Source organism: Mus musculus, chromosome 7 (genome assembly GCF_000001635.26).
Source record: "Mus musculus strain C57BL/6J chromosome 7, GRCm38.p6 C57BL/6J".
NCBI lineage: Eukaryota > Metazoa > Chordata > Mammalia > Rodentia > Muridae > Mus > Mus musculus.
In genome coordinates, this window is record NC_000073.6 from 131,054,094 (window position 1) to 131,081,043 (window position 26,950).

Sequence of the window (26,950 nt, forward strand, 5' to 3'; positions counted from 1 at the left end):
TAAGGCCTTCTTCTTTGCTCTCGTCTATGGCGTTGGGCTATTAATGAAATTGGGGTTGGATCTGTTTCCTGTTGCTGTGATCACACACTGGCCCTAAGCAACCTGGAGGAAGACAAGTCTATTTGGCTTGCAGGTCACCATCCATCATTGAGTGAAACCAGGACAGGACCTGTAGGCAGGAACTTAAGCAGAGGCCATGGAGGATCCCTGTTACCTGGCTTTCTGACTCATGTTTAGCTAGTGTTTTTACACAGCACGGGCTCACCTGCCTAAAGATATGGGGCTCAACTTGTCCTGACCATTATCAATCAAAGAAGTCCATACAGACAGCTCCATAGGCAATTCTGATGAGGGCGACTCCCAGATTGTGAGTCCTGTACATACTTAGCTGGAGTTCTGTTGACAGTGGAGATAACGAGGACAACTGGCCAGCATTGCTGCTGCTGCTGCTGTAGCTGCTGCTGTAGGTGCTGCTGCTGTTGCTCCTGCTGCTCCTGCTGCTCCTGCTGCTCCTGCTGCTATCTGGTGGAATTTAATGGGATTGTTGGGCACAAAAGTCAGGGATGGAGTAGGATGAGAGACATGGGTGTCACACTGCTGGGCAGACCCTACCAATCTCCACCCTTCATCTTCATTCTTCTCTCTGCCCTCAGTCATGTGATAGATGAAGTTAGTTTCAGCCTCCTGTCAGAGGGCTAGTAGAATACAGTCATTGAATCTTCCTCCCAAAATTAAAAATATTGCACATCATTAATGCTCACCTATTACAGGTAGTATGTGCTATCATCAGGATATGTTCCTGGCAGGGAATCCAGGGGAAGCTTTTGACTATATTCCAGAAAGGCCAAACCAAGGCAGGTAGTTCTCCAGGATGATCATTCAGAGAGTGGCCAGCAGAGGGCAGTAAGATTGTTTCCTGCAGACCCAGAGCTTTCTTTGGGAATGCCTTGGAAGGCTCAGTTGGCCTTTGCAAATCCTCATAGCACCCTCTGAAGATCACCAACAACAGCAACTGTCTTAGCCCCTCCCTCACCTTGCATCCACTTCCTCTCACTCTCAGACCACAGAGTTCTCACAACAACAGAGGAGCCACTGAAGGGTACACCCAGGATTGGCTCCTCCTGTCAGGAGGCTGAACCTGTTCTTTCCTGCTATCACACAGCTGCTGTCTGTTTCCTCTCACAACACAGCACAGATTCATGTGTGAGAGACTTAGGGCCAGCACTCCACACAGAAGCCTGCTGCCTGCCCAGTCATGTGCATCCTTACAGTGGGAGAGCAGGCTGGAGGGCTGGAGAGAAGACTGCTGTTGGTTGGACTCCATTGTACCCTTGACCTTGATAAAGATGGGTTGGATGCAGAAGCACCTTGTGTGTGTGTGTGTGTGGTATGTGAGTGTGAGTGTGTGAGAGTGTGTATGAGTGTGTGTGAGAGAGAGAGTGTGTGTGTGAGTGTGTGTAAGTGTGTGTGTGTGTGTGTGTGTGTGTGTGTGTGTGTGTGTGTGTATTCCCATGTAGATTGCCAGCTTAACCATTGATAGGTAGGATGTACTGTTAACATGTCACAGAAAACAGTGTGATTGTGATGATCACACCCCACCGGACAATAGGAGAAGGATCATGGTTCTGCCAATAGACACACTGTGACTGTGTTTATTCTGTCCTTCTGGAATAATCGTGGGAATTTGTTTCTTTTGCTTGTCAGAGCCACTCTCTCAGAACCGTTTTAGTGATGGCAGAGGTTCTGTTTGAACAACAGAAACATCCTAATAACTTTTGGATACTTTGTGTCTACAATGGGGCCATTGGTGAACCGTTCTCTTATTTTGGGGGGTGGTAGTGGTGAAATAGAAGCAAAGATGAAGGAGAGTGAGGCCAAGAGATGCTCATGACATGTCAGTAGCCAGTTAAAGAAGGATCAGTGTCAGATCCCACACTGCATTTCAGCATTTCTAGTGATGAAAGGCCTTTAGCACGGGAGACTGCAGCTCCTGCCCCTGGGTTCCTCAAGAGAAGACCAACACCCAATGAACTCTTCCTTTCTCATTTTGCAGATGTGTTCTACCCAACTGAACAAACCACTGCAGGTAAGTTGTGCTATGTTGTATCCCTGTGGCCTATTGTCCCCAGAATCCCCAGGCTCATCTCCTATCAGAAAATGGGCAGAAGGAAGAGCATGTGGAGTCCTCAGCTCCCAGGGAAATTTCCCAGTAAGGTCAGGCCTATAGCGGCGTATATGCCATGGATTATGGCCCTGAGTTGTGCAGGTTGGGGAGGATCAGTAGAGGAGGCACCTTCAAGGGTCACCAAGGACTTCTTTTTTATAGGGATTCCATTGACCATTCTCAGTTTCCTGAGGTCCCCATGTTTCACCCACACCTTGGCCAGTCCAGAGAGCAAGCCTTGGGCTTCAGTTTCTGGAGAGGATATCAAAACTCTGCTTAGCCAATGTCTTGTCATTTCCCTTTTTCTGTGGCCTCATAAAGCTATTGTGGATGCCTGAATCCCCAACCTGGGACATGAAAGATTCTGTTTTATCTCTCTGAGTTCCTCTAATGAGGGTTGTTTGTGGCACACCAGTGTAGTTTAGACTCTGATGGCCTGGGGTTTGGGAAAGAAAATCTTTCTTTTTTCCTTGAAATTTTTATCCTAGAACACAGCAAGGACTGTTTCCATAGTGGTGCCTCTGGTCAGCACAGAGTTTGCAGGGAATCCAATTGTTCCAGTGTCAGGCATCACTTTCCCTTATGCATGTGAGGAGTCCCAAGGTTGAGGCTGGCTTTACTCTCACTAAAGCCATATTCCATCCCAAGATTCCACCCAGATTATATCAGGAGCTGCTGTGTGGGGAGAGGTCAATTCTTTCTGTATCCTGAGACCTTTGAAGGTTATGCAGAGGCTGGTTGCTTGGTGCCAGTGGGTTAATGTCTTGATATCATCACTCCAATTCCCAGCACCAAGTCTACTCTTGAAGGCACTGTGTCTGAGAGCCAGGGCTCTTTTAAAGTAATTTAAACATATGTTTTAGGTTTGTGTGTCATTTAAAAAGGACAGATTAGAGTAATTTCAAAACAGTAAAAAAAAACAATGAGCAGGTCCACACACACATATACACAACCACACACACATACATAACACACACAACTGCACATAGATAACACATACACACACAGCTGTGAGTGTAGGAAGACATACAATATTCTACCACTCATGATGCTGAGCTAGTAGGTTGTTGAGTTTCAGTCTAGCCTAGGGTACATGAGGCAGTCATGTGATCCAGGACAGTAGGGGACAGTCAGCTCATTCAGGTTTATAATTTTGTATTAGGCCTGAAAGCAATTCTAATGTAAACTGTCAACCATGTGTATGTAAGCAGCTGTTGAGAGCCTTTGCCATGCACTCTTTTGACGGTAGGATCATCTTTAAGCCCCTTTGGTCTATTTTAGACCAACCAGCTCTGCCTTCTCATTTACTGCTGACAGGTATGGATCAAGGTAGAGAGTAATGTGTGCAGGTCCAGTGTGTGAGGAGTTGGGAGGAGTTTGCAACCACTCTCTCCTTGAAATAGTCTTGATTCTACAGTACACGGCCCTCCAAGCCATTGGTACAAGGTAGAGTAAGTTTCTTGTCACCATTCAAGGCAGATTCAAACTATGCCAACACAGTTTGCAGAAACCTATTCACCCAGGTGACCAACTTGGTCCTCATGTCTAGGACAGAAGTAGAGAGCATTGTAGTGAGGGTTCACAGGCAAAGTGAGAGGGTACAGATCTTTACAGGACAGTGTGGCCAGGATGCAGCAGCAGGAGCTGTTCATGTCCCATATTGCTTTAAAGTTCATAAGTGAGCAGCCTACAAAGTGTACAAGTGAGACATGACCAACAATGGAGAAACCACCATGTCTTTCCAGGAACAGATTCTGGTTTGGCTGTGAGGCTGGTGAACGGAGGAGACAGGTGTCAGGGTCGAGTGGAGATCCTTTACCAGGGTTCCTGGGGCACTGTATGTGACGACAGCTGGGACACCAATGATGCCAACGTGGTGTGCAGGCAGCTGGGCTGTGGCTGGGCCGTGTCTGCCCCAGGAAATGCCTACTTTGGACCGGGCTCTGGATCTATTGTTCTGGATGACGTGGCCTGTACAGGACACGAGGACTATCTGTGGAGATGTTCCCACCGAGGCTGGCTCTCTCATAACTGTGGACACCATGAGGATGCTGGAGTCATCTGTTCAGGTAAGACCCAGTGATCATTACATCTGCCTGACAGCAATGAGCTCAGGTCACTATGAATGCTGTCAGAACTCCACCCTGGCCTATTCATTGGTCCTTGTAAGGTTTGGTGAATATCCCAGACAATGCCCCTCTTAGCCATGGTCCTCCACAAGGCTCTTAGTCTCTAGTGAGTCTAGACTTTATGTGAGAGAGAGAAGGCATGGAAATGTAGTGTCAAGTCCCACACTTGAGAAAGGACCAGGATCAGCATACATGTGCTCTTGCAAGAAATCAACCAGCCTTGGTCTGGAGTATTGGAATCCTGTTTCTATGTTGAATTTGGACTATCAGAAGGGCAAAGCTGTACAGCATAGTGAGCTGAGCATATTCACTGTTCTTTTTCCAGTGTTTCACAGAATCCTTCTCAGAAAGTCTTGCAGAAGGACTCTTCTGGGCAAGCTTCAGTAACTTTCTTCAGTCCCTCAGGCTCTGCAGAGTTCTGGGTTCTCACAGATCAGGTTCAATAGCTCAATGGTGATAAAACAGTGGAAATGTTACTCATGAATATAGGGGTGTGGGCATGGCAGGGAGGTCCTATGCATTATGTTCATGAGATAAATGGACAGGAAATATTTGGGCATGGATGTAGCATGGAGGATTGCTAGAGTCCTACAGAATCCTTTAACCATGAGGATGGATCTTTGAATCTTCAACAAGTCAAGACAGAGTGTGTTATTGGCCCATTACCCACACAGTAACATAGAACCCTGGTTTCCTGTCATGTCTGCAGGTGGTCATGATTTTTTACTTGCTATTATTAAACTGCATAAAACCGGGTCCCACCTGGGGCAAGGAGTACATGGCAGAAATTCGTGAGTAACTGTATTATTCATGGTCTGCTCTGGCAGCACCAGCCCTGGAACATCAGCCTCAGCTGCATCTGTAGAAACGCTGAGTCTGTCTTCTCTTGATGTCCAGGTGAACTTCTAGGGACTTTCTATGCACTCTCCTTTTATTTCTCACAGATGTCTGTGCCTCCCCAGCTCAGGTCAATGTCAACAGCTTGGATTCCCCTCTTCTCCTATTCATTGTAGAGTCATGCTTTTTATTCTGGTACTAAGGCATTACTGATAAGACATACACTCCTCAACCACTCTGAATTTTCATCAAATTCATACACTGGGTTATGGACTTTCCTCTTTGCACATTAACGGCTGGTCCGGCCTGTCTAGTAGGTTTTATGCACACAGCACTGGGCATCATAGAACCCACTGCTGCATGCTAGTCAAAATGGATGGCCTGAGGCTTGCATGGTGCTAACCCAAGTGGGCAGGCTGGCACCTCAGAGAGCCACACTGTCTCCTGGTGCTCTTTGTGTATCTTCCTCTGCATTGAGACATCTGAATGTTTTAGTTCCTACACGTTCTTTCCTGTTTTCTACATTGATTATCTTACTGATATATAAATGTATATGTATACATGTAAGTATATGTTTATGTATAACATAAACCAGGCTGCTCACTTTGACCTAGTAATTCTCCAGCCTCATTTCCAAATGCTGGGATTTCTACTCTAATCCTCAGTGCCCAGCATACATTTTGGTTACAGTTCTTCTCCTTATTTTACAGGATATTTTAGTTCACTCAGTCTACAATACTTTGCTTGCCACATTCCCCATTCCAATAGCGCCCTCTGTACACGCAGTCTGCTCACTGCTGATACTATGATGTCCTGGAGCAGGTCTACTTTGTCCTGTGTTTAACCAGCCACCATTTGGTTTGTTCTAACTGTTCTCTAAAGATCAAGGACACTGTGCCTTTTAGAGGTCCCTCCCTGATTTACACCTTTTAAGACATACAAACACATGCACACAATTACACATAAACACACACACACACATTGACACTCAGACATTAACACATATAATCCATATATACATACATACACATTTGCATGGACAGACACACAAACATACAAAGAGTTACATACATGGACCAAAAACCATAGTCATATATATCTCACATGCAAATATGTACATCATAGACAGATACAACACAGATACACATTGTTATACAAACTCCCCACACACAGAGACACAGAGACATACACAATCCCAGAACACACAGAGACAGATGTGGACACTGACACACAGACACAGACATGTACATTCTATGTCATTGAGTGTCCGTGTATATTCTCCCACAACACCTCCAGTAGCACTTGTCCCTTGTTCAAAACTCTCTGTTGAACCTTCAGGGGCCTAGATATGCTGGATTCTCTGCAGGGCTGGAAGCTCTCATTGCTCCTTTCGTTCCTAGCTTGGGACATGTACCAAGAGCCTAACAGGGTGCCTGACTCAGGAGAGTGTACTGCAGCTCACAGGATGGAGGGTGGAACTGTGACCATCCTCCCTCATGGCTCCTGGGAGCCTTCCTGCTGATTCCACAGATTATGCATATTCATAAAGACATATTTATGCACACATGATACACCAGCAACATTAACCACACCTCACCATTCCTGAGAGATCATCTCTTAGTTTCCAAGGAAATGGGTTACAGAGACTGCTTTGCTTCTACCCAAAGCATCTGACACTCAAGTCTTTATCAGTTGGTGTGTGACCCATAGACACCTTTCTGTGTCCTGCCAGTCATCCCAGATCTAGTCCCTCATCGATTATCAGCCTTGTGTGACTCAGTGGTATATCACATCGCTCACGTGAGGACGGCAAGAGGGAAAGATTTTCATGCTCAGTAATACAGAGTCAGGCTGTTTTCCTTCATCGTTTTGATTCACCCCCTGTGTAATTGGTGTAGACGCCCATGATACAAATGACCTGGACTAGAATATTTCTAAGACGATCTTGCTCTTTTGACCAATCAAAAAGGAACCTAGAAAGTTGAGTTTGGTCTTTGGGGTGGGGCCCACATAGGAGAGTTGTAAAAGCTACCACTTCAGAAAGGATTTTTGCCAGGATTCTTGTGGATGAAATGCACACTCTGAATTTGTTTTTATTTTTTTGATAGCTTCTCAATCAAGCAGTCCCACACCTGGTAAGTACATTGCAAATATGGACCTGTATCAGTGTATAACTTCCCCCTATGTTGTGATTGATCCTGACACACTCCATGCTAATAAATGACACTCGGCTGGAATTCATAGTGTCCCATCTAGACAGTAACGACAACAGAAACTCCTGCCAGCGCTAGTATAAAGCGTCCTGTGGTAAGACAATTACAGTCTTCAATTTTATGTTTTCCTGCCTCAAATTTCAGTTGATGTTAGAATCAAATAGAATATCTGAATGCAGGTCTTTGATTCAGTCCTTCCGCAAGTAGCTCTAACTGTGAGACATGAATCAGACTCAGGGATCTGTGATTGGTAGGTGATATGTAAGGTTATCATGCCCTCTTCACACATTGGCCAACGCCTGCTTGTCCCAAGACTAATCAGGATCTAATATTCACAAGGTTACAGGGCCACTTGGTTGCTATTGGTTGGTTTATGTACTATTTCTTGAGTCTGACCTCGCTCAGGCTAAACTTGGCCTTGCTGTTTTTGGCAAGGGTCCCCCTGAACTCCTGATCATCTTTTCTGTAGTTTCCTTTGTGTAATTTATTTATTTATTAGATATTTTCTATATATACATTTCAAATGCTATCCCAAAAGTTCCCTATACCCTCCCTCCACCTTGCTCCCCTACTCACCCACACCTGCTTCATGGCCCTGGCATTCCCCTGTACTGGGGCATATAAAGTTTGCAATACCAAGGGGCCTCCCTTCCCAATGATGGTTGACTAGGCCATCTTCTGCTACATATGCAGCTTTTTCTGTAGTTTCCAGGTTCTAGGATTCCAAGATTTTGCTACCATGTCCAGCTGTTTTAATCACATTGGACATGAGGTGTATTTTACCTCTATCCCAGATGTTTTTTTTTTCTCTTCTTACAAAACAATAAATTTGCTGCTGCTGGTGGTGGTGGTGGTGGTAGTGATCTTGCTGGTTCTCCCGCTGCTGCTGCTGTCTGGTGGAATCCAGTGGAATCATAAGGCACAGAAATCATGGTTGAGGTAGAGATGAGAGACATGGGTGTCACACTGCTGGGCAGACCTGACCAATCCCCAGACTTCCCCTTCATTCTTCTCTCTGCCCTCAGTCATGTGATGGGTGAAATAAGCTTCAGCCTCCTGTCAGAAGGCAGCCTCCAGTCAGCCTTCCTGCTAGTGGAAGACAGTCACTTACTAATCCTTCCAAAATTAAAAATATTGCATATCATGAATGCTCAGCTATCACAGGTAGTATGTACTTTTAACAGAACACATACATGTCGGGGAATCCAGAGGAAGATTTTGACCAACTTCTAGAAAGGAACAAACCAAGCCTTGCAGTTCTCTAGGGGGAACCAATCAGAGAGTGACCAGCAGAGGGCAGTAAGTTTGTGTCCTGCAGACCCAGAGCCTTCTTTGGGAACACCTTGGAAGGATCAGGTGGCCTTTGCCAATCCTCATAGCACCCTGTGAAGATGTCCAACAACAGCAACTGTGTTCCCATGTGAATTGCTGGTTTAACCATTGATACATAGAGTTTACTGTGCACAAGTCATAGGGAACATAGTGTGACTGTGGAGATCCCCGCCCTCCTGAGAATGGCCCTTAAAAGGAACATGGCCCTGCCGGCAGCCACATTGTGACTGTGTTTATTCTGACCTCCCACAGTAATCACTGGAAGTCGCTTCTCTTGCTAGTTGGAGGCAGTTTCTCAGGAGGACTCTTTTACCTATGGTAAATGTTCACAATGAGAGCTTCTGTTTGAACTACAGAATTCTCCATGTGACTTTTGGATACTCTGTGCTGTTGGTGAACCAGATAGTTTTTCAGATGGAATAGATACAGAGATGAAGAAGAGTGAGGCCAAGAGATGCTCATGACATGTCAGGAGCCAGTTAAAGAAGGATCAGTGTCAGATCCCACAATGCATTTCAGCATTTCTAGTGATGAAAGTCTTTAGCACGGGAGACTGCAGCTCCTGCTTCTAGGTTCTCTAAGAGAAGACCAACACCCAATGAACTCTTCCTTTCTCATTTTGCAGATGTGTTCTACCCAACTGACCAAACCACAGCAGGTAAGTTGTGCTATGTTGTATCCCTGTGGCCTATTGTCCCCAGAGCCCATAAGCTTACCTCTGACCCAGAAGACGGGCAGAAGGAAGAGCATGTGAAGTCCTCAGCTCCCAGGGAAATTTCCCAATAAGGTCAGGCCTATATTGGAATATATGCCATGGATTAGGGCCCCGAATTGTGGTGCTTGGTGAGGATCAGCCATAGGAGGCACCTTCAAGGGTCACTAAGGAGGTCTTGTTACTAGAGGTTCTATTGACCATTCTCAGTGCCCTGAGGTTCCGATGTTTTACCCTGTACCTTGGCGAACTCAGGGATCAGAGTCTCTGACTTCAGTCCTTGGAGAGGAAATAAAAACTCCGCTTAGCTAATGCCCTTGTCTTTTCCTTTCCTCTAAGGCCTTATAAAGCTACTCTGGATTCCTGAATCCCCAACCTGGGACATTAAAGATCCTTTCTATCTCTCTGAGTTCCTCCAATGAGCGGTGTTGGTGGCACATCAGTATAGTTTAGACTCTGATGGCCTAGGCTTTGGGAAAGAAAATCTCTTTCTTTTTTCCTTGGCATTTTTTGATCCTAGGACACAGCAAGAACTGTTTCCATAGCAGTGCCTCTGGCCAGCCCAGGGTTTGTAGGGAATCCAATTGGCTCAGTGTCAGGCATCACTTTTTCTTATGCATGTGAGGAGTCCCAAGGATGAGGCTGGCTTTACTCTCACTAAAGCCATATTCCATCCCAAGATTCTACCTAGTTTATATCAGGAGCTGCTGTGTGGGGAGAGGTCAATTCTTTCTGTATCCTGAGACCTTTGAGGGTTACGCAGAGCTGGTTGCTTGGTGCCAGTGGATTAATGTCTTGATATCATCACTCCAATCCCCAGCACCAAGTCTACTCTTGAAGGCATTGTGTCTGAGAGCCAGGGCTCTTTTAGTAATTTAAACATATGTTTGAAATTTGTCTCACATTTAAATGGGACATATTAGAATCATTTCCTAAACAGGAAAAAAAAGAGCATGGTCAAGCACACACAAACACAGCCACACACACATACACAGCTCAACCATACACACACACAACACACACAACCACACAAATACACAATACACATACTCGCACACACCTCCTCATGTAAGCACACATACAGTATTCTACCTCTCATGATGCTGAGCTAGTAGGATCTTGAGTTTCAGTCTAGCCTAAGGTGCATCCAGAGGTACTGAACCAAACAGGCTTTCCACACATATGCTAGTGAATATTATATTGGTCTACCAGCCAGTGTAATTCTAAAAGAAGAATTAATTACATGTGTTTGTGTGAGAAACATTTTTGCACTGGTTCCCTAGAGCTCAGTGCAAGTCCTACATTGGCAAGTTAGAGCTAGGGTCTATGGCTTAACACTTTCTATAAAAAAAGAGGTTGAGACTTGGAGAACTCAACTTTCTCTAAAAGTAGACTTGGAGACTTGGAGGACTGAAGACTACACAGATTTCTCACTAGTGTCAAGTCAAACAGCATTGCCCAGAACAGACCCTGAATCACATCCCATCAGCAGGTTGACTACACTTGCATGTCTTGGTTTTTCTCAATGGAGACTTAACACCATGTTTCTCATTTTTCTTCCTCATCTGTATATGGACATACAGAGCAGACACCCGTTCCTGATTATACACCAATAGGTAAGAAAAGATTGTATAGATCTCGCACTGTAGGTCACAATGCTGATTGTATTCACAGCATCGACTTCCTTGTAACACTTAAGGGCATAGGGTGGTGGGCGTGTGCTGTGAAGACTTAGAGGAGTGGGGATGCCTCCTGACCCTGAGGACGTCCCTCCTGTCAACCCTGTCACTGTCTGTATTTCTCTGCCTGTGGAGGGGATCAGTCAGCCTGCTGTCCCTTGACCTTTCCCTCTCCCTGTGTGTAGAAGTCAGTATTTGTGTGGGTTCCAAAACTCCCCGGTCTCTACATTTAGTATTATGTCAGAAGAGACTCTGGGGTTAGAGTGCTTAATATAAGACAACCTTCCAGAGACTTTTGGTGACAAAATGAGACTGATGACTTTTTTGCGAGGCCATTCTGATTCACTTCAAGTGGGTGCCCAATTGAGAAAGCTGTGTCTTAGTGCACACTGTGTGCAGATATTTGTCCTGTTAAAACTGTTGGGTTGAACTTTGACTTTAATGAAAAGTTCACACCAGGGTCCTAGTGACCAGCAGTGACAAAGCTTGGGGTCCTCTAGTGTGGTCTCATTCCAGACAGAGAGTGAGGTGGTGGTGGCTGTCATGTCACCCGAGCCCATTGGGTCCGAGCAGCTCCTTCAGGTTTATAATTTTATATTGGGTCTGAAAGGAGTTCTTATATAAAAATGAAACTGGTGTTTGTGTGTGCGTGTGTGTGTGTGTGTGTGTGTGTGTGTGTGTGTGTGTCAGCAGCTGTTGAGAGCCTTTTTCCGGGACCCATGAACTTCTGTTGTGGCAGGAAGCTATCCTTTGCCCCTTTGGTGTCTCATATACCACCTTGCTATGCATCGCCTTTACTGCTGGCAGATATGGGGCATGGTGGAGGTGAATGTGTGCATGTACAGTGTGTGTGTGTGAGGAGTTGGGAGGGCTCTGCATCCTCTCTCTCCTTGAAACCCACTTAATCCTACAGTGCATGGTACTCCAAGGCATAATGGCAAGGTAGAGTAGGTAGACAAGGTATCTTGTCACCATCCAGGGCAGATTCAACCCATGCCAACACAGTGTGTAGAAACATAGGCATCCTGGTGACCAACTTGGTCCTCATGTCTAGAAAAGATGTAGTGACATTGTAGTGAGGGCACAGGGGCCATTGTTAAAGTGAGAGGGTACAGATCTTTACAGGTCAGTGTGGCCAGGATGCAGCAGCAGGAGCTGTTCATGTCCCGTATTGCTTTAAAGTTCATGAGTGAGCTGCCACCAAGTGTACAAGTGAGACATGACCAACAATGGAGAAACCACCATGTCTTTCCAGGAACAGATTCTGGTTTGGCCGTGAGGCTGGTGAACGGAGGAGACAGGTGTCAGGGTCGAGTGGAGATCCTTTACCAGGGTTCCTGGGGCACTGTGTGTGACGACAGCTGGGACCTCAATGATGCCAACGTGGTGTGCAGGCAGCTGGGCTGTGGCTTGGCCGTGTCTGCCCCAGGAAGTGCCAGGTTTGGACAGGGCACAGGGCCCATTGTCATGGATGACGTGGCCTGTGGAGGCTATGAGGACTATCTGTGGAGATGTTCCCACCGAGGCTGGCTCTCTCATAACTGTGGACACCATGAGGATGCTGGAGTCATCTGTTCAGGTAAGACCCAGTGATCATTACATCTGCTTGGCTGCAATGAGCTCAGGTCACTATGAATGCTGTCAGAACTCCATCCTGGCCTCTTCATTGGTCCTTGTAAGGATTGGTGAATATTCCGGACAATGCCCTTCTCAGTCATGGTCCTGCCCAAGGCTCTCAGTCTCTAGTGAGGCTTGAGTTTATGTGAGAGAGGGAAGCCATAGAAATGCAGTGTCAAGTCCCACACTTGAGAAAGGACCAGGGTCAGCATACATGTGCTCTTGCAAGAAGAAAACCAGCCTTGGTTTGGAGTATTGGAATCCTGTTTCTATGTTGAATTTGGACTATCAGAAGGGCGAAGCTGTATGGCATAGCGCTCTGAGCAAATTCAGTGTTCTTTTTCAATGTTCCCCAGAATCCTTCCCAGAAAGTCCTGCAGAAGGACTCTTCTGGGCAAGCTTCAGTAACTCCTTCAGTCCCTCAGGCTCTGCAGAGTTCTGGGTTTTCACTGATCGGGTTCAATAGCTCAATGGTGATAAAACAGTGGGAATGTTACTCATGAATGGAGATCCTGTGTAGTATGTTCATGAGGTAAATGGACAAAAAATATTTGTGCATGGATGTAGCATGGAGAATTTTAGAGTCCTACAGAATCCTTTAACCATGAGGGTGGATCTTTGAATCTTCAAGAAGTCAAGCCTGAGTGTGCTTTTGGCCCAATACCCACACAGTAACATAGAACCCTGGTTTCCTGTCTTGTATCCAGGCTCTCATAATTTTCTTACTTGCTATTAGTAAACTGCCTCAAACCAGGTCCCACCTGGGGCACGGAGTACATGGCAGAAATTCATGAGTAACTGTATTATTCATGGTCTGCTCTGGCAGCACCAGCCCTGGAACATCAGCCTCAGCTGCATCTGTAGAAACGCTGAGTCTGTCTTCCCTTGATGTCCAGGTGAACTGCTAGGGACTTTCTGTCCACTGTCCTTCTATTTCTCACAGATGTCTGTGCCTCCCGCAGCTCAGGTCAATGTCCACAGCTTGGAGTCCCCTCTTCTCCTATTCATTATAGAGTCATGCTTTTTCTTCTGACACTAGGGAATTATTGATAAGACATACATTCCTCACCCCTCAGATTTTTCACCAAATTCATTCGCTGGGTCATGGACTTTCCTCTTTCACATTCATGGCTGACAAGACCTGTCTGGTATGTTTTATGCTCACAGCACTGGGCATCATAGACCCCACTGCTGCATGCTACTCAAAATGCATGGCCTGAGGCTTGCATGGTGCTAACCCAAGTTGGCAGGCTGGCACCTCAGAGTGCCACAATGTCTACTGGTGCTCTTTGTGTATCTTCCTCTGCATCGAGACATCTGAATGTTTCAGTTCCTCCATGTTCTTTCCTGTTTTCTACATTGATTATCTTACTGATATATAAGTGTACATGTATACATGTAAGTATATGTTTATGTATAACATAAACCAGGCTGCTCACTTTTACCTAGTAATTCTCCAGCTTCATTTCCAAATGCTGGGATTTCTACTCCAATCCTCAGTGCCCAGCATACACTCTGGTTACAGTTCTTCTCCTTATCTTACAGGATATTTTAGTTCACTCAGTCTACAATACTTTGCTTGCCACATTCCCCATTCCAATAGCGCCCTCTGTAGACACAGTCTGCTCACTGCAGATGCTGTGATGTCCTGGAGCAGGTCTACTTTGTCCTGTGTTTAACCAGCCACCATTTGTTTTGTTCTAACTGTCTCTAAAGATCAAGGACACTGTGCCTTTTAGAGGTCCCTCCCTGATTTACACCTTTTAAGACATACAAACACATGCACACACTTACACATAAACACACACACACATTGACACTCAGACATTAACACATATAATCCATATATATGTACATACACATTTGCATGGACAGACACACAAACATACATAGAGTTACATACATGGACCAAAAACCATAGTCATATATATCTCACATGCAAATATGTACATCATAGACAGATACAACACAGATACACATTGTTATACATGCTCTCCACACAGAGAGACACACACAATCCCAGAAGTTCACACAGAGCAAGATGTGGATACTGATACACAGACACACACATATACATTCTTTGTCATTGAGTGTCCATGTATATTCTCCCACAACACCTCCAGTAGCACTTGTCCCTTGTTCAAAGCTCTCTGTTGATGCCTTCAGGAGTCTAGATATGCTGGACTCTCTACAGGGCTGGGAGCACTCATTGCTCCTTTCGTTCCTAGCTTGGGACATGTATCAAGAGCCTAACAGGGTGCCTGACTCAGGAGAGTGGAGAGTGTACTGCAGCTCACAGGATGGAGGATGGAACTGTGAGCATCCACCCTCATGGCTCCTGAGAGCCTTCCTGCTGATTTCACAGATTATGCATATACACCAAGACATATTCACACACACATGCTACACCAGCAACATTAACCACATTCTTCCCATTCCTGAGAGATCATCTCTTAGTTTCCAAAGGAAATGGGTTCCAAGAACTTCTTTGCTTCTACCCAAAGCATCTGACACTCAAGTCTTTATCAGTTGGTGTGTGACCCATAGACACCTTTCTGTGTCCTGCCAGTCATCCCAGATCTAGTCCCTCATCGATTATCAGCCTTGTGTGACTCAGTGGTATATCACATCGCTCATGTGAGGACAGCAAGAGGGAAAGATTTTCGAAAGTTTTTCATGCTCAGTAATACAGAGTCAGGCTGTTTTCCTTCATCGTTTTGATTCACCCCCTGTGTAATTGGTTTAGACGCCCATGATACAAAGGACCTGGACTAGAATATTTCTAAGACTAACTTGCTCTTTTGACCAATCAAAAAGGAACCTAGAAAGTTGAGTTTGGTCTTTGGGGTGGGGCCCACATAGGAGAGTTGTAAAAGCTACCACTTCAGAAAGGATTTTTGCCAGGATTCTTGTGGATGAAATGCACACTCTGAATTTGTTTTTATTTCTTTGACAGCTTCTCAATCAAGCAGTCCCACACCTGGTAAGTACATTGCAAATATGGACCTGTATCATTGTATAACTTCCCCCTATGTTGTGATTGATCCTGACACACTCCATGCTAATAAATGACACTCGGCTGAAATTCATAGTGTGCCATCTAGACAGTAACGACAACAGAAACTCCTGCCAGCGCTAGTATAAAGCGTCCTGTGGTAAGACAATTACAGTCTTCAATTTTATGTTTTCCTGCCTCAAATTTCAGTTGATGTTAGAATCGAATAGAATATCTGAATGCAGGTCTTTGATTCAGTCCTTCCGCAAGTAGCTCTAACTGTGAGACATGAATCAGACTCAGGATCTGTGATTGGCAGATGATATGTAAGGTTATCATGCCCTCTTCACACATTGGCCAACGCCTGCTTGTCCCAAGACTAATCAGGATCCAATATTCACAAGGTTACAGGGCCACTTGTTTGCTATTGGTTGATTTATGTACTATTTCTTGAGTCTGACCTCGCTCAGGCTAACCTTGGCCTTGCTGTTTTTGGCAAGGGTCCCCCTGAACTCCTGATCATCTTTTCTGTAGTTTCCTTTGTGTAATTTATTTATTTATTAGATATTTTCTTTATATACATTTCAAATGCTATCCCTCCACCCTGCTCCCCTACCCACCCACTCCTGCTTCATGGCCCTGGCATTCCCCTGTATTGGGGCATATAAAGTTTGCAATACCAAGGGGCCTCCCTTCCCAATGATTGTTGACTAGGCCATCTTCTGCTACATATGCAGCTTTTTCTGTAGTCCAGGTTCTAGGATTCCAAGATTTTGCTACCATGTCCAGCTGTTTTAATCACATTGGACATGAGGTGTATTTTACCTCCAGCCCAGATGTTTTTTTTTTTTTTTCTCTTCTTACAAAACAATAAATTTGCTGCTGGTGGTGGTGGTGGTAGTGATCTTGCTGGTTCTCCAGCTGCTGCTGCTGTCTGATGGAATCCAGTGGAATCATAAGGCACAGAAATCATGGTTGAGGTAGAGATGAGAGACATGGGTGTCACACTGCTGGGCAGACCTGACCAATCCCTACCCTTCCCTGTCATTCTTCTCTCTGCCCTCAGTCATGTGATGGGTGAAATTAGATTCAGACTCCTGTCAGAAGGGCTAGTGGAAGACAGTCACTGACTGTTTGAACTACAGAATTCTCCATGTGACTTTTGGATACTCTGTGCTGTTGGTGAACCAGATAGTTTTTTAGATGGAATAGATACAGAGATGAAGAAGAGTGAGGCCAAGAGATGCTCATGACATGTCAGTAGCCAGTTAAAGAAGGATCAGTGTCAGATCCCACAATGCATTTCAGCATTTCTAGTGATGAAAGGCTTTTAGCACGGGAGACTGCAGCTCCTGCTTCTAGGTTCTCCAAGAGAAGACCAACACCCAATGAACTCTTCCTTTCTTATTTTGCAGATGTGTTCTACCCAACTGACCAAACCACAGCAGGTAAGTTGTATCCCTGTGGCCTATTGTCCCCAGAACCCATAAGTTCACCTCTGACCCAGAAGATGGGAGGAAGGCAGAGCATGTGGAGTCCTTAGCTCCCAGGGAAATGTCCCCATAAGGTCAGGCCTATATGGGTATATAGACCATGGATTATGGTCCTGAATTGTGGTGACTGGGGAGGATCAGACAAAGGAGGCACCTTCAAGGGTCACCAAGGAGGTCTTGTTACTAGAGGTTCTATTGACCATTCTCAGTGCCCTGAGGTTCCGATGTTTTATCCTACACCTTGGCCAACCCAGGGAGCAGAGTCTCTGACTTCAGTCCTTGGAGAGGAAATCAAAACTCTCCTTAACCGATGCCCTTGTCATTTCCTTTCGTCTAAGGCCTTAAAAAGCTACTCTGGATGCCTGAATCCCCAATCTGGGACATTAAAGATCCTGTTTCATCTTTCTGAGTTCCTCCAATGAGCAGTGTTGGTGGCACATCAGTACAGTTTAGACTCTTATGGCCTGGGCTTTGGGAAAGAAAAGCCATTTCTTTTCTCCTGGGCATTTTTTGATCCTAGGACACAGCAAGAACTGTTTCCATAGCAGTGCCTCTGGCCAGCCCAGGGTTTGTAGGGAATCCAATTGGCCCAGTGTCAGGCATCACTTTTCCTTAGGAATATGAGGTATCCCAAGGATGAGGCTGGCTTTACTCTCACTAAAGCCATATTCCATCCCAAGATTCCACCCAGTTTATATCAGGAGCTGCTGTGTGGGGGAGAGGTCAATTCTTTCTGTATCCTGAGACCTTTGAAGGTTACGCAGAGCTGTTTGCTTGGTGCCAGTGGGTTAATGTCTTGATATCATCACTCCAATCCCCAGTACCAAGTGTATTCTTGAAGGCACTGTGTCCAAGAGCTAGGGCTCTTTTAAAGTAATTTAAACATATGCTTGAAGTTTGTCTCTCATTTAAATGGGACATATTAGAATAATTTCCTAAACAGGAAAAAATGAGAGCATGGTCAAGCACACACAAACACAGCCACACCCACATACACAGCACAACGATACATACACACAACACACACAACCACACATACACAACACACATACTCACACACCCCTATGCATGTAAGCACACATACAGTATTCTACCACTCATGATGATGAGCTAATAGGAACTTGACTTTCAGTCTATCCTAAGGTGCATCCAGAGGTACTGAACCAAACAGGCTTTCCACACATATGCTAGTGAATATTATATTGGTCTACCAGCCAGTGTAATTCTAAAAGAAGAATTAATTACATGTGTTTGTGTGAGAAACATTTTTGCACTGATTCCCTAGAGCTCAGTGCAAGTCCTACGTTGGCAAGTTAGAGCTAGGGTGTATGGTTTAACACTTTCTATAAAAAAAAGAGGTTGAGACTTGGAGAACTCAACTTTCTCTAAAAGTAGACCTGGAGACTTGGAGAACTGAAGACTACATAGATTTCTCACTAGTGTCAAGTCAAACAGCATTGCCCAGAACAGACCCTGAATCACATCCCATCAGCAGGTTGACTGCACTTGCATGTCTTGGTTTTTCTCCATGGAGACTTAACACTATGTTTCTCATTTTTCTTCCTCATCTGTATATGGACATACAGAGCAGACAACCGTTCCTGATTATACAACAATAGGTAAGAAAAGATTGTATAAATCTCGCACTGTAGGTCACAATGCTGATTGTATTCACAGCATTGACTTCCTTGTAACACTTAAGGGCATAGGGTGGTGGGTGTGTGCTGTGAAGACTTAGAGAAGTTGGGATGCCTCCTGATCCTGAGGACGTCCCTCCTTTCAACCCTGTCACTGTCTGTATTTCTCTGCCTGTGGAGGGGATCAGTCAGCCTGCTGTCCCTTGACCTTTCCCTCTCCCTGTGTGTGGAAGTCAGTATTGGTGTGGGTTCCAAAACTCCCCGGTCTCTACATTTAGTATTATGTCAGAAGAGACTCTGGGGTTAGAGTGATTAATATAAGACAACCTTCCAGAGAGGTTGGGTGACAAAATGAGACTGATGACTTTTAGGCGAGGCCATTCTGATTCACTTCAATTGGTTGCCCAGTTGAGAAAGCTGTGTCTTAGTGCATGCTGGGTGCAGACATTTGTCGTGTTTAAACATGCTGGGTTGAACCTTGACTTTAATGAAAAAATTCACATCAGTGGTCTTAGTGACCAGCAGTGACAAAGCTTGGGGTCCTCTATTATGGTCTCATTCCAGACAGAGTGTGAGGTGGTGGTGGCAGTCATGTCACCCGAGACATTGGGGTCCCAGCAGCTCCTTCAGATTTATAATTTTATGTTGGGTCTGAAAGGAGTTATGATACAAAACTGAAACTGGTGTTTGTGTGTGTGTGTGTGTGTGTGTGTGTGTGTGTGTGTGTGTGTGTGTGTAAGCAGCTGTTGAAAGCCTTTTTCCGGGACCCATGAACTTCTGTTGTGGCAGGAAGCTATCCTCTGCCCCTTTGGTGTCTCATATACCAACTTGCTATACATCGCCTTTACTGCTGGCAGATATGGGGCATGGTGGAGGTGAATGTGTGCATGTGCAGTGTGTGTGTGAGGAGTTGGGAGGGCTCTGCATCCTCTCTCTCCTTGAAACCCACTTAATCCTACAGTGCATGGTACTCCAAGGCATAATGGCAAGGTAGATTAGGTAGACAAGTTATCTTGTCACCAGCTAGGGCAGATTCAACCCATGCCAACACAGTGTGTAGAAACATAGGCATCCTGGTGACCAACTTGGTCCTCATGTCTAGAAAAGATGTAGTGACATTTTAGTGAGGGTTCACAGTCAAAGTGAGAGGGTACAGATTTTTACAGGACAGTGTGTCCAGGATGCAGCAGCAGGAGTTATTCATATCCCATATTGTTCATGAGTGAGTGGCCCACAAAGTGTATAAGCTTCATCACCCACAATGAACCAACAATGGAGAAACCACCATGTCTTTCCAGGAACAGAAAACAGTTTGGCCGTGAGGCTGGAGAATGGAGGAGACAGGTGTCAGGGTCGTGTGGAGATCCTTTACCAGGGTTCCTGGGGCACTGTGTGTGACGACAGCTGGGACCTCAATGATGCCAATGTGGTGTGCAGGCAGCTGGGCTGTGGCTTGGCCGTGTCTGCCCCAGGAAGTGCCAGGTTTGGACAGGGCACAGGGCCCATTGTCATGGATGACGTGGCCTGTGGAGGCTATGAGGACTATCTTTGGAGATGTTCCCACCGAGGCTGGCTCTCTCATAACTGTGGACACCATGAGGATGCTGGAGTCATCTGTTCAGGTAAGACCCAGTAATCATTACATCTGCTTGGCTGCAATGAGCTTAGGTCACTATGAATGCTGTCAGAACTCCATCCTGGCCTCTTCATTGGTCCTTGTAAGGTTTGGTGAATATCCCGGACAATGCCCTTCTCAGTCATGGTCCTGCCCAAGGCTCTCAGTCTCTAGTGAGGCTTGAGTTTATGGGAGAGAGGGAAGCCATGGAAATGCAGTGTCAAGTCCCACACTTGAGAAAGGACCAGGGTCTGCATACATGTGCTCTTGCAAGAAGTAAACCAGCCTTGGTTTGGAGTATTGGAATCCTGTTTCTATGTTGAATTTGGACTATCAGAAGGGCAAAGCTGTATGGCATAGCACACTGAGCAAATTCACTGTTTTTTTTCCACATTGTTCCCCATCTCAGAAAGTCCTGCAGAAGGACTCTTCTGGGCAAGCTTCAGTAACTCCTTCAGTCCCTCAGGCTCTGCAGAGTTCTGGGTTTTCACAGATCGGGTTCAATAGCTCAATGGTGATAAAACAGTGGGAATGTTACTCATGAATGGAGATCCTATGTAGTATGTTCATGAGATAAATGGACAAGAAATATTTGTGCCTGGAGAAATTTAGAGTCCTACAGAATACTTTAACCATGACGGTGGATCTTTGATTCTTGAAGAAGTCAAGCCTGAGTGTGCTTTAGGCCCAATACCCACACAGTAACATAGAACCCTGGTTTCCTGTCATGTATCCAGGCTCTCACAATTTTCTTACTTGCTATTAGTAAACTGCCTCAAACCAGGTCCCACCTGGGGCACGGAGTACATGGTAGAAATTCATGAGTAACTGCAATATTCATGGTCTGCTCTGGCAGCACCAGCCCTGGAACATCAGCCTCAGCTGCATCTGTAGAAACGCTGAGTCTGTCTTCCCTGGATGTCCAGGTGAACTCCTAGGGACTTTCTGTCCACTGTCCTTCTATTTCTCACAGATGTCTGTGCCTCCCCCAGCTCAGGTCAATGTCAACAGCTTGGAGTCCCCTCTTCTACTATTCATTGTATAGTCATGCTTTTTATTCTGACACGAGGGAATTATCGATAAGACACACACTCCTCACCCCTCTGAGTTTTCACCAAATTCATACGCTGGGTCATGGACTTTCCTCTTTGCACATTCATGGCTGACACGACTTGTCTGGTATGTTTTATGCTCACAGCACTGGGCATCATAGACCCCACTGCTGCATGCTAGTCAAAATGGATGGCCTGAGGCTTGCATGGTGCTAACCCCAAGTGGGCAGGCTGGCACCTCAGAGTGCCACACTGTCACCTGGTGCTCTTTGTGTATCTTCCTCTGCATCGAGACATCTGAATGTTTTTAGTTCCTCCATGTTTTTTCCTGTTTTCTACATTGATTATCTTACTGATATATAAGTGTACATGTATACATGTAAGTATATGTTTATGTATAACATAAACCAGGCTGCTCACTTTGACCTAGTCTCTCCAGCTTCATTTCCAAATGCTGGGATTTCTACTCAAATCCTCAGTGTCCAGCATACACTCTGGTTACAGTTCTTCTCCTTATTTTACAGGATACTGCAGTTCACTCAGGCTACAATACTTTGCTTGCCACATTCCCCATTCCAATAGCGCCCTCTGTAGACACAGTCTGCTAACTGCAGATGGTATAATGTCCTGGAGCAGGTCTACTTTGTCCTGGTTTAACCAGCCACCATTTGGTTTGTTCTAATTGTTCTCTAAAGATCAAGGACACTGTGCCTTTTAGAGGTCCCTCCCTGATTTACACCTTTTAAAACATACAAACACATGCACACACTTACACATAAACACACACACACATTGACACTCAGACATTAACACATATAATCCGTATATACGTACATATACATTTGCATGGACAGACACACAAACATACATAGAGTTACATACATGGACCAAAAACCATAGTCATATATATCTCACATGCATATATGTACATCATAGACAGATACAACACAGATACACATTGTTATACACGCTCTCCACACACAGAGACACACACAATCCCAGAAGTTCACACAGAGACAGATGTGGACACTGACACACAGACACACACATGTACATTCTATGTCATTGAGTGTCCATGTATATTCTCCCACAACACCTCCAGTAGCACTTGTCCCTTGTTCAAAGCTCTCTGTTGATGCCTTCAGGAGTCTAGGTATGCTGAACTCTCTACAGGGCTGGGAGCACACATTGCTCCTTTTGTTCCTAGCTTGGGACATGTACCAAGAGCCTAACAGGGTGCCTGTCTCAGGAGAGTGTACTGCAGCTCACAGGATGGAGGATGGAACTGTGAGCATCCACCCTCATGGCTCCTGAGAGCCTTCCTGCTGATTTCACAGATTATGCATATACATCAAGACATATTCACACACACATGCTACACCAGCAACATTAACCACACCTCGCCATCCCTGAGAGATCATCTCTTAGTTTCCAAAGGAAATGGGTTGCAGGAACTTCTTTGCTTCTACCCAAAGAATCTGACACTCAAGTCTTCATCAGTTGGTGTGTGACCCATAGACACCTTCCTGTGTCCTTCCAGTCATCCCAGATCTAGTCCCTCATCGATTATCAGCCTTGTGTGACTCAGTGGTATATCACATTGCTCACGTGAGGACGGCAGAGGGAAAGATTTTCATGCTCAGTAATACAGAGTCAGGCTGTTTTCCTTCATCGTTTTGATTCACCCCCTGTGTGATTGGTTTAGACGCCCATGATACAAAGGACCTGGACTAGAATATTTCTAAGACTATCTTGCTCTTTTGACCAATCAAAAAGGAACCTAGAAAGTTGAGTTTGGTCTTTGGGGTGGGGCCCACATAGGAGAGTTGTAAAAGCTACCACTTCAGAAAGGATTTTTGCCAGGATTCTTGTGGATGAAATGCACACTCTGAATTTGTTTTTATTTCTTTGACAGCTTCTCAATCAAGCAGTCCCACACCTGGTAAGTACATTGCAAATATGGACCTGTATCATTGTATAACTTCCCCCTATGTTGTGAGTGATTGTGACACACTCCATGCTAATAAATGACACTAGGCTGAAATTCATAGTGTGCCATCTAGACAGTAACGACAACAGAAACTCCTGCCAGCGCTAGTATAAAGCGTCCTGTGGTAAGACAATTACAGTCTTCAATTTTATGTTTTCCTGCCTCAAATTTCTGTTCATGTTAGAAGCGAATAGAATATCTGAATGCAGGTCTTTGATTCAGTCCTTCCGCAAGTAGCTCTAACTATGAGACATGAATCAGACTCAGGATCTGTGATTGGTAGGTGATATGTAAGGTTATCATGCCCTCTTCACACATTGGCCAACGCCTGCTTGTCCCAAGACTAATCAGGATCCAATATTCACAAGGTTACAGGGCCACTTGTTTGCTATTGGTTGGTTTATGTACTATTTCTTGAGCCTCACCTCCCTCAGGCTAACCTTGGCCTTGCTGTTTTTGGAAAAGGTCCCCCTGAACTCCTGATCATCTTTTCTGTAGTTTCCTTTGTGTAATTTATTTATTTATTAGATATTTTCTTTATATACATTTCAAATGCTATCGCGAAATTTCCCTATACCCTCCCTCCACCCTGCTCCCCTACCCACCCACTCCTGCTTCTTGGCCCTGGCATTCCCCTGTACTGGGGCATATAAAGTTTGCAATACCAAGGGGCCTCCCTTCCCAATGATGGTTGACTAGGCCATCTTCTGCTACACATGCAGCTTTTCCTGTAGTTTCCAGGTTCTAGGATTCCAAGATTTTGCTACCATGTCCAGCTGTTTTAATCACATTGGACATGAGGTGAATTTTACCTCCATCCCAGATGTTTTTTTCTCTTCTTACAAAACAATAAATTTGCTGCTGCTGGTGATGGTGGTAGTGATCTTGCTGGTTCTCCAGCTGCTGCTGCTGTCTGGTGGAATCCAGTGGGATCATAAGGCACAGAAATCATGGATGGAGTAGAGATGAGAGACACTGGTGTCACACTGCTGGGCAGACCTTACCAATCCCCACCCTTCCGTGTCATTCTTCTCTTTGCCCTCAGTCATGTGATGGGTGAAATTAGATTCAGCCTCATGTCAGAAGGGCTAGTGGAATACAGTCACTGACTACTCCTTCCAAAATTAAAAATATTGCACATCATCAATGCTCAGCTATTACAGGTAGTATGTAGTTTTAACAGAACATATATGTGTTGGAGATGCAAGAGGAAGATTTTTGACCAACTTCTAGAAAGGGCCAAACCAAGGCTTGCAGTTCTCTAGGGGGAACCAATCAGAGAGTGACCAGCAGAGGGCAGTAAGTTTGTGTCCTCCAGACCCAGAGCCTTCTTTGGAACACCTTGGAAGGCTCAGGTGGCCTTTCCTATCGTCATTGACCCTGTGAAGATGTCCAACAACAGCAACTGTGTTCCCATGTGAATTGCTGGTTTAGCCATTGATACATAGAGTTTACTGTGCGCAAGTTACAGGGAACATAGTGTGACTGTGGAGATCCCCACCCACCTGAGAATGGCCCTTAAAAGGAACATGGCCCTGCCGGCAGCCACATTGTGACTGTGTTTATTCTGACCTCCCACAGTAATCACTGGAAGTCGCTTCTCTTGCTAGTTGGAGGCAGTTTCTCAGGAAGACTGTTTTACCTATGGTAAAGGTTCACAATGAGAGCTTCTGTTTGAACTACAGAATTCTCCATGTGACTTTTGGATACTCTGTGCTGTTGGTGAACCAGATAGTTTTCCAGATGGAATAGATACAGAGATGAAGAAGAGTGAGGCCAAGAGATGCTCATGACATGTCAGTAGACAGTTAAAGAAGGATCAGTGTCAGATCCCACAATGCATTTCAGCATTTCTAGTGATGAAAGTCTTTAGCACGGGAGACTGCATCTCCTGCTTCTAGGTTCTCCAAGAGAAGACCAACACCCAATGAACTCTTCCTATCTCATTTTGCAGATGTGTTCTACCCAACTGACCAAACCACAGTAGGTAAGTTGTGCTATGTTGTATCCCTGTGGCCTATTGTCCCCAGAGCCCATAAGCTTACCTCTGACCCAGAAGACGGGCAGAAGGAAGAGCATGTGAAGTCCTCAGCTCCCAGGGAAATTTCCCAATAAGGTCAGGCCTATATTGGAATATATGCCATGGATTAGGGCCCCGAATTGTGGTGCTTGGTGAGGATCAGCCATAGGAGGCACCTTCAAGGGTTACTAAGGAGGTCTTGTTACTAGAGGTTCTATTGACCATTCTCAGTGCCCTGAGGTTCCGATGTTTTACCCTGTACTTTGGTGAACCCAGGGAGCAGAGTCTCTGACTTCAGTCCTTGGAGAGGAAATAAAAACTCCGCTTAGCTAATGCCCTTGTCTTTTCCTTTCCTCTAAGGCCTTATAAAGCCACTCTGGATTCCTGAATCCCCAACCTGGGACATTAAAGATCCTTTCTATCTCTCTGAGTTCCTCCTATGAGCGGTGTTGGTGGCACATCAGTATAGTTTAGACTCTGATGGCCTGGGCTTTGGGAGAGAAAATCTCTTTCTTTTTTCCTTGGCGTTTTTTGATCCTAGGACACAGCAAGAACTGTTTCCATAGCAGTGCCTCTGGCCAGCCCAGGGTTTGTAGGGAATCCAATTGGCTCAGTGTCAGGCATCACTTTTCCTTATGCATGTGAGGAGTCCCAAGGATGAGGCTGGCTTTACTCTCACTAAAGCCATATTCCATCCCAAGATTCCACCCAGTTTATATCAGGAGCTGCTGTGTGGGGAGAGGTCAATTCTTTCTGTATCCTGAGACCTTTGAGGGTTACGCAGAGCTGGTTGCTTGGTGCCAGTGGGTTAATGTCTTGATATCATCACTCCAATCCCCAGCACCAAGTCTACTCTTGAAGGCATTGTGTCTGAAAGCCAGGGCTCTTTTAAAGTAATTTAAACATATGTTTGAGATTTGTGTCTCATTTAAATGGGACGTATTAGAATCATTTCTGAAACAGTAAAAAAAAAGAGCATGGTTATGCACACACAAACACAGACACACACACACACATACAACCAAACACAACCACACATACAACACACACAACCACACATACAAGACACACATACTCCCACACACTTATGCCTGTAAACACACATACAATATTCTACCACTCATGATGCTGAGCTAGTAGGATCTTGAGTTTCAGTCTAGCCTAGGGTATATCCAAAGATACCTTACCCAAAAAAGCATTCATATACAAAGATAAAGCAAAACAGGCTTTCCCCCACATATGCTAGTGAATATTATATTGGGTTCCCAGCCAGTGTAATTAAAAAAGAAGAATTTAATTAGATGTGTAAGTGTGAGAAACATTTTTGTACTGGTTCCCTAGAGCTCAGTGCAAGTCCTGTGTAGGCAAGTTAGAGCTAGGGTGTATGGGATATCCCTTTCTATAAAAATAGACTTTAGACTTGGAGGACTGAAGACTACATAGATTTCTCACTAGTGTCAAGTCA

The 26,950-nt window shown here is 45.1% G+C and overlaps 1 protein-coding gene across 11 annotated transcripts in view; it reads left to right on the top strand.

The window, feature by feature from the left end:
• Dmbt1 (deleted in malignant brain tumors 1) overlaps positions 1-26,950 on the top strand; it is an 89,572-nt gene that overhangs the window by 22,037 nt on the left and 40,585 nt on the right. For 9 of the 11 annotated variants that reach the window (XM_006507307.4, XM_006507302.4, XM_006507298.4 and 6 more), the window contains 12 exon segments: positions 2,054-2,086; positions 3,910-4,233; positions 7,239-7,265; positions 9,301-9,333; positions 10,971-11,003; positions 12,322-12,645; positions 15,640-15,666; positions 17,094-17,126; positions 18,758-18,790; positions 20,107-20,430; positions 23,391-23,417; positions 25,420-25,452. In XM_006507307.4, coding sequence (XP_006507370.1) covers positions 2,054-2,086; positions 3,910-4,233; positions 7,239-7,265; positions 9,301-9,333; positions 10,971-11,003; positions 12,322-12,645; positions 15,640-15,666; positions 17,094-17,126; positions 18,758-18,790; positions 20,107-20,430; positions 23,391-23,417; positions 25,420-25,452 — 1,251 coding nt within the window. 11 annotated transcript variants of the gene reach the window in all.